Source organism: Typopeltis vanoorti, chromosome 9 (genome assembly GCF_054136105.1).
Source record: "Typopeltis vanoorti isolate ZY-2024b chromosome 9, IOZ_Tvanoo_1.0, whole genome shotgun sequence".
NCBI classification, from domain to species: Eukaryota; Metazoa; Arthropoda; class Arachnida; order Uropygi; family Thelyphonidae; genus Typopeltis; species Typopeltis vanoorti.
This window is the reverse complement of record NC_143557.1, coordinates 129,102,987-129,111,780: the sequence shown is the minus strand read 5'-3', so window position 1 is coordinate 129,111,780 and position 8,794 is coordinate 129,102,987. Positions and strand designations below refer to the sequence as shown.

The following is an 8,794-nucleotide window of genomic DNA, read 5'->3' as shown; positions in this document are numbered from 1 at the left end:
GCTATAAAAGGAGTTAGAGATGATAAAGGTGACATAAAAACTGGAATAAAAGATATCCTTGAAGTATGGAGTAATTACTTTGAAAAACTGCTAAATGAAACAAGCAGTGATGACAACACAGTGGTTAAAAACACTGACCAGGCATGCAGGCAGGAAAAATGCTTGAAGTAGAAAAAGCCATCAAAGGCTTGAAATGTGGAAAGGCAGCAGGAAAGGTCGAATATCAGGCAGCATTTCTGATATTCGACCAGAAATGCTGAAGTATGGTGGTATAAGAGTCTTACAGTGGCTGCACTGCATAGTTCAGACGGCCTGGACAGAGGGACGAATTCCCGATGATTGGAGTAGAGCTCTCATAGTACCCATATATAAAAAGGGAAATAAAACTGAATGTGAGAATTACAGAGGTATTTCCCCACTGAGTGTTCCTGCCAAAATCTATGCAAGTATACTTGAGAAACCTTTGAGAAGAATTGTGGAAGAAAAGCTTGGTGAAGAACAAGCTGGATTCAGGTCAAATAGAGGCTGTCAGGATCAGATCTTCACTTTATGACAAATAGTCGAGAAAGCATGGGAATATAACAGAGATCTGTATTTAAGTTTTGTCGATTTGGAAAAGGCATATGACAAGGTGGCAAGAGAGAAGCTATTCAATACGCTACAGTTATATGGTGTCAATGGGGCATTATATCAAGCAATACTTAGTCTTTATTTGAGTTGTAAGTCAGCAGTTAGAATTGAAGGAAGTACAGGAGGATGGTTTAATGTTAAATCTGGTGTGAGACAAGGATATACATTATTCCCTCTGTTATTCATTATCTATAATGGATCACATTATGAAGGAAAGTGGTATTAAACATGATATCAAAATTGGAGATGTTAATGTCAGCTCTTTGCTTTATGCGGATGATGTTATACTTCTAAGTAAATCTGCTACAAGTCTGCAAGATTCTCTGACTAAATTGAATAGCTGTTGTAATAGATATGGTATGAAGGTCAGCAATAAAAAGACAAAGACAATGAAAATAGGCAGAATCATTGAAAATGTCAACTGTGTTGTGAATAGAGAACCTGTGGAACAAGTAAAACATTTCAGCTACTTAGGCACGATTTTTACTGAAGATGGTAAATTAAATATAGAAATAGACAACAGAATCGGCAAAGCTGGTATGGTGGGAAGTCAGTTGAATAAATTCATATGGAATAAGAGAGAAATTATGTTAGAGAAATTAGAGAAATTTAGTTAGAACACTAAATTTGCTGTATACAAGACAGTGTTCAAACCAGCTTTAACTTATGAATCTGAGAGTTGGGTTAGAAGTAAAACACTTGACCAAAGACTAGAGACCACAGATATGAGAGTCCTGAGAAAGATTATAGGCGTGAACAGATGGCATCAATGGCAATATCATATTAAAAAAGGAAGATATTAGGAAAGAACTTGACATTGTCTGCATCCAGGAATGCGTTAGCAGAGCTAATCTCAGGTGGTATGGTCACCTAAACAGAATGGGCGAGGAAAGATTAGCAAAACAAGTGTTCTCTGCCAGGTTGGCAGGAAAACGACCCAGAGGAAGACCAAGATATAGGTGGATTGATACGGTACAAAGTGCCTTAGACAATAGAAATATAAGATCTGATAATGTTGGAGTCTTGACAAGTAACAGACTGATTTGGAGGAAAATTGTAGATAGGAAGTTAATAATGATATAATTTTTTCATGTAGTACTATCATATCCTGTACACCCTTTGTGGGTACATGGCAGGAATTTGATGATGATGACGATAAAACACCTCATGCTAAACACTATAAATAGGATGATTTATTGCCAGTTATAATTTAAATTTAAATCATAATACTATGAGAAAAATCTTTCAATATTTATCTGTGCTGAACACAATGGTAATGGCAAACATGACTGCTCACTTCAATACAATAAATGAACTCAATTAACTGAAATGATGAAATACAAAATATATTTTAAGTAAGAAGAAAGATGCTAATTCAAGAATGCTATTTCAATTACTTCTTCTGATAAAAGATAAATCATTAAGAAAGCATTAGATGGCAATTTCAGATAATACTATAATTACAATGCATAACCAATGAGGTTTCAAAATGCCAATTTGTAGGGAGGCAAATACTGTTTCACAATGGAAACTAAATACTAGTCCCCTCCCCTACTCTTCAGGAAAATAAATTGACTTCATTTAGATTGTCATCACAATCTAAATGAAGAAGGAAGACTTGGGGGGGGGGGGCTGCAATGTGGATGTATCTTATCTCTTCACCTCTACTTTGTTTCTCTACATCCTAGAAATTTCATGTTCTTTTTCATATAATTTGCAATTAGTTTAATGTAAAAAAATAAATTTCTAATAAAATATTTGTTTACAGTTCCTTTTTGTTTCTGCATTTATTGCTATTTTTGATACAACCATGTCTATTTATATCGATCATATGTTTATATGTATTTTCATTACAACATAAACAACAAAAATCCTCACAATAATTAGAATATATACAAGGGACATTCTGAATGTAATAGATCAATTCTAAACTCCCCACTCAAGAGATGTGCCAATGAAATAAAAAAAAAAACAGTTAGTTTGAAGTGTCTACTTTAAGTTGATATACTGTTTCTATTATCTTCAATTTAGGAAATAATCAGACACTTTGAAGTTGTTCCTTACTGCCTTGGCAGCATGAACTTTTGGTTATTTCCTAAGCTGCGTATATCTCAAGGACAACCATTTTAAAAATGAAAAACAGGTGGAAAACAAAGTTGAGAAAATGGTTCTTTTCAGAACCATTTTCTCACCTCTATGAACCATTATACTGAAATAAAGAAGAGTGTTCAAAATAGCTTTTCTTTTTTATCTTCCTGACATATTCCTTTTGAAAGGAGGGAGTCAAATTTAAGTAGAGCTGTTCATAATCACAACAAAAGTACTAAAAGGGAAGAATTTATTCAAAATCATAAATGTAAGATACATACATGAACCTGACATGTAATAAACATATACTCAGTGAATAATATGCCATAGATAATGAACTTTCATTACAGGAACCATCATTACTATATATTTTGCTCATTATAATAAACTACGGAAAAGTTCCTGGATTCAAGTTCCACCACATGAATGTATTCTAATGGAAATTCAATATAGCAAACCTTTCACAACACTGAATCATTATATTTAATTGTTTGTTTAGAGATGCTTGTGCCATAGGTTTCTTCGCTTGAAGACTGTGATTGAAGGATTATATTTAAGTCGCTATATATTGAAGTCAGCAACTAAAATTGAAGAATATGAGAGACAGTTTAACATTAATTCAAAAATTAAAATAAAACTTATTTAGTCCTAATGGACTAAATGAGATTGCTTTCTTTGGGAGGACAAAAAAAGGTGTTAGAAGACTTATTTTCTTTTATTTTTATATATTATGTAAATATTTTAAAATTTTACATAAAAGTCATATGTCAAATTTTAAGATGGTTAGCAAAAATTTTTCAAGAAAAATTGTTTTCATTAAACACTGCTATACCTGGAAATATCTGTCATACCACATCATACTGATTCTTCTGATTCAGCCTGCATGCCACATATTTAAAATAGCATAAAATAACAACAAAGATGTCCAGGTTGTATCTAATGGAATGAATTTATTAAAAAATACTGCCAAATTTGAGCAAATTTTTTTTTTGTTGTTATTTTTAATAATCTGTAACAGTAATAAACAACAAAAGTAAAAATGAAAAAAATCATTTTGGTATCTGTGTGCAACTTGTGCTCATATATTAAATACATATGGAGATGTAAATAAACCTTAAATAAGACTTAGCCTACCACATATTTTAAATATAAATGTATATTACAATAATAGTGTCGCAACAACAAAATCAATACTGTACAAAATTAAATTAGTTGTAATTTACAGATTTACAATGACCTTGGTATTTCTTTACAATCATTATAGAGAAGATGCAGTCAGCATGTGTTAGAAGTATTTGTTCAACAAATAAAAATTATTGCCAATCTTTATTTCAACCATGTGTACCTCTAGATAAATTTTCTTGCAGTAACTTGTTTAATTCTGATATCTGTACACTGACTAGCTTTTTAATTGGGGAAAAATTTGTTTCAGCTCTTTTTGTAGCAATAAATTCTTTTATGGCAAAATTATTTTGTTCCTGATGTTGCCATCGACGTTCCAAATTACTAAGCTGAATATAAGCATCGCTGTCATTCAGCTTGCTTTTCAAAGACTCAGATGTGGCCTCTAACTCATTTACTACCTGTTAAAAGGAAACAACAGTATTTTTAATGAAATGAGAAAACCTTGCTTAAATCAATATTTTTAAGGAAATGATATGCAAAATTCTGACTGCAATAAATGAAAAACTGATCTTATTATCCATGAGCATAAAAGCTATGTGTTCATTAATAGTAAAACATTAATGAAATTTAATATATGAAAGCATCACTGGAGGAAAGCAGAAACTGTAAAACCATCTCATGTCCAAAATTAAACATTATTATTATCTGATGCCTCCAAGGAGTATGAAGTCTCATTGCAGGCGGGCATGCATGACACCACACGACTCACCATACACACCACTTAATCCTCTGTTGTGTTGGAAAAAGTGCCAATTCACTTTTATGAGTCATCCTATTTCCGACCCAACATAAGGTAACGTTAAAAACCATGGATATGGACATGCTTATGCTTCCAGAAGAAAATGTGCATCTTGGTAACTCAGAACTGTGTATAACCATTTTTCTAGTAGATATTAAGTAATTTTTGAGAAACCCATAATTTAAATAGATAATGTTTGTGGATTATTTAACAAAGGAAGATTATGTATAAATGCTGAAAGATGTATATATAAGATGATATATGTATTGGGCCATGTCAAAAACAGTTCGGAGCTGCGGTGACCAATCGGCCGCCGCTATATGCATGACGTAGTCACCAAGAGAGGGCGCTCACATTAACTATATAGGTTTCGGCACGGAATTCAATCGCTCTCTTATTTTCTGTTCCTGGTTCCTGATCCAAGTGCTGGATAGCTGTGAAGCTTGCCACTGAGCCCAGCAACATTCTCCCGTTGCTGTACATGCCACGTCGACCGTAGCCACAACTGAGGAATGCGGCCAGAGTTCCAGAAAAGAGCCGTTGGTTAGCCATGCCAACGTATAAATCAGTGAAGAGGTGAACCTCTTTCGAAAAGAATAGAAGTATGTCGCAGACGCCATAAGAAATATACAGTGAGGAAACCCGTAAGTCTAATTAAGGAAGTCCCAATAACTACCAGAAAAGCAAGAACGGTAAGGTGCAAGCTTTCGTATTAAAATTGAATAATAACCAAAGAGGGTATAAGAAACAGAACGTTAAGGAGCTCCATATAGCCAACTTCCATTTTGTATCTAAAGAACTGTTTTCTTTTGGACATTTCTGTCTACACCTAAAGAGCAAGTGACTCCCTAAGCTTAAGCTGAGCTGGGAACCAAGGTTTCGGACTGTTTATGTTGGAAGAAACATTTATATCATTGTGTTAAACTTAAATTTGAATATTAACTGAATTTTGGGTGAGGATAAAGCCTGAACATAAGAGAGATATTGTCTCATGTGAATTTTGCAAGACGGAGATTAGGATTGTAGAATGTATCTATGTATATGCGTTATTCCTATATATATGAACTGAGCAACTCAGTAGAAATTAACCAGGCCTGAACATAGTTACACAAAGAAGAGTATGAGATCGCTAGAATAAGACTTTAGAGTAAATTTTTTGGATATGTAAATTTAAGAGGGGGGGGGTGGAGTTCAGGCTCTTTAGAATTGAAATTTCTAACTAAAGTGTATATATGTATTCGTCTAAATAAATGTATTTCTTTAATTCAAACCTCATGAGTCTGTCATTCATCTGAGAGTTGAGTCACCACTTGTTAAATTTCGGACCATGCATGAGTTAGTAGGGAAATCCATTAGCAACTAAGAAAGGGGGACCACGACTACAAACCACTTGATCCCTATATTGTTTTTCAGTAGTTTTAAATTGTGTGTGTCAGAATTCAGTTGCTGGCTGGCGCAGTCGACTTAAAAGAATATAAATTTGTCGGCAACGGAATAGCCGAGAATAAGTGAGATAAGTAAATGATATAACTAATAATAACAGGGCCAGTACGTGACGTAACACCTCCATGTATTAATATACACTAATACACTCCATACACTAATAGATTTTTGTCTGTTAATTCTGAATGTTCTCTTGTCTAATCTGACTGTAACTTAATGCTAAAGATGTTACCCAAATGTATAAAAATTAAAAATAAGTAGCTATATTAGTATGCTAGTTATATTTCAGTATGCTCTGTTAAAACGAAGTCTTATGAAACTCATCTAATTTCAAATCAATATAACAGAGTACACTTATTTGGTTCAGGTTTCAAACTTGCTGGCTTAGACCTGTGATTAAAACTATTTGTGAAATTTGCATTAAATTATATTAAATCAACAATAGATAATGCCTTTAAAATGTACCTTGAAATTATACTTAGAGTGGTACTGCAGTATGTCATACTTTTTTTCATTATTATTATTATTATTATTTGTGACACCTCCAAGGAGTCCGAAGACTCATTGTGGGAGGACACCTACTATACAACTATCTCCACCACTACACCGAAGCTCTACTACCAATCATCTCTATCAATGCCATCTACTGCCCACCACAACTAGTATTTTTTGTCTGTAAATTGTGCGTGTTCTGAAGGGCCAATTTGTCTGTATGCGGGATGAAAAACCTGAGTTTCCAGGAGAAAAAACCCTGCTACCTCAGTATGAGATCGGCTAACTCACTTTTGATTGAAAAAGTCCACATAAAGATTCCTCCCGTCACGACGAGAATCGAACTTAGGCCTATTCCAATCGAAGGGTGCAATGTACAGTTATTCTTCCAATTGCGCTATGTTTATGGTGTATGGATAAATTATTTTAAAGACTTATTATTTTAAAGGAGGGAACTAAACAACCATAAGTTAGTAATGAATTAAAAATGATAAACTGTAAATGATTAAAGTAGTTAAAATATATGGAGAAATAATTAAAACCTAAGAAAAGGATGAATAAATAAAATATCTCATAATTATGGTGTACGAGACATTTCGACGTGGTGTTGTCTTCAGAATTATGAAAAGCGATATCCTGAGGGAAGGAAGTAAGAGATAAAAAAGTAAAACACGTAGTGTAGTTCACTTAAATGGCTATACTGAATCTTTAGTCATTTATCCATTGGCTGCAACTTGGGGCTGCAATTTATCTATTGGCTGCAAATGTTAATACTGTGGTGCTTCTAATTCTCTGAAATCACATACAAGCAATGGATGTTTATAGAGCTACTATCACTTCTTATAGCTATTGTTTCTGAAATCCATAACTTAATTTTGTTGTTTTGAAAGTCTAGGATGGTGGCTTTCTCAATTTGGGCATAGGTCAATAATTTCAATAACAGACTTAAATTTACCATAGAATCAGAAGTTAAGAAATCTATAAGCTTTGTAAATTTAACTTTAATCAGTAATTAAAGTAATTTGTAAATAAACAAACATATCAGGAACTACCAGAACTTCAACTTCTGCCATCCATATTCCATTAAACAAAAATCAGTCATTCTTTCTCAGTTCAGTGCATACAAATTCTCAACCAACAACAGACATTTCAATCATGAAATTAAAAAATTAACACACATTTTCAAAAACTGAGAATATCCAACATGTTAAATTACGTGAGGCTCAGGATTCAGTTAACCATCCATCCATCAAAGAAAACTGTCCTCATGTAAAATAATAAACTACCCTATATTCAGAATACACTGTATATAAGGCTGTATTATATAAGTATACCTATATTTATAAACATACAGACTACAAATTAGCCTTTACTACTACTTGAAACCCACTAAAATTCGTAAATGCAAAGAAATATTTGGATACCACAATGCAATATACAGATTCCCTTGCCAACCAAATTATAATGTCATTTATACAAGCTCAACCATTAGAACTCTATGGTCTTGCCTGCAAGAGCCCTTTCACAACTGTAATATCACTGTTCCCGAGTACCTAAGCAATAGTATCAAAAATAAAAAGAATAAAAACCAAAATAATAAAAATTTTATTATTGGAAATTGCAATTGCAATTTCTATTACCAAAAACTGCAATCGGCACATTTGAAAAAAATCATATCCCCAAAATTGAGAAAGTCACCACCTAGACTTTCAAAATAACAAAATTAATTTACAGATTCCATAAATCATAGCTATAAGAAGTGATAGCAACTCTATAAACATCCATTGTCCCTATATGATTTTGGAGAATTGAAAGCTCCACAATATTAAAATTACCCCAGTTTTCAGCCAATAAAAATGACAAAAGAATTAATATAGCCATTTAACCATTTAATCTTTTTCGCTTTTCATCTCTGATGTCCTTCCCTCAGCAGAGTGCTCTTCATAATTCTTATTGTAATTCTAAAGACAATGACACATGGGTTCACCACACTCCCCACCCTTGGCCTCTGCCCCACAAAAACCAACCATATGGCTTCACTACGTTGATGATGTGTTCGCTATTTGGCCACATGGCTCTGAAACACTTCTCTCCTTTTTAACACACTTAAACAACCAACACCCCAGAATCAAGTTCACCCTGGAAAAAGAGGAAAACAACAGCTTCCCTTTTCTAGACACACTAGTCACCCGCCAGCCTAATGGAACCTTGGTTTTC

The 8,794-nt window shown here is 33.5% G+C and overlaps 1 protein-coding gene across 2 annotated transcripts in view; it reads right to left on the bottom strand.

Moving 5' to 3' along the window:
* Positions 1 to 2,951: 2,951 nt before the first annotated feature.
* Positions 2,952 to 8,794, bottom strand: part of LOC150103536 (intraflagellar transport protein 74 homolog) — a 124,275-nt gene continuing 118,432 nt past the window's right edge. Inside the window, exons 9-10 of one of the 2 annotated variants that reach the window (XR_016548786.1) lie at positions 3,551 to 4,301; positions 2,952 to 3,299 (exon numbers count right to left, since the gene is read on the bottom strand). Coding sequence is in view for 1 of the 2 variants with exons in the window: in XM_090397652.1 (XP_090253778.1) it covers positions 4,050 to 4,301 (252 nt within the window). In the remaining variant the exon portion in view is untranslated. Of the gene's footprint in view, positions 4,302 to 8,794 lie in introns of both variants that reach the window. The other variant, XM_090397652.1, reaches the window with a different exon arrangement.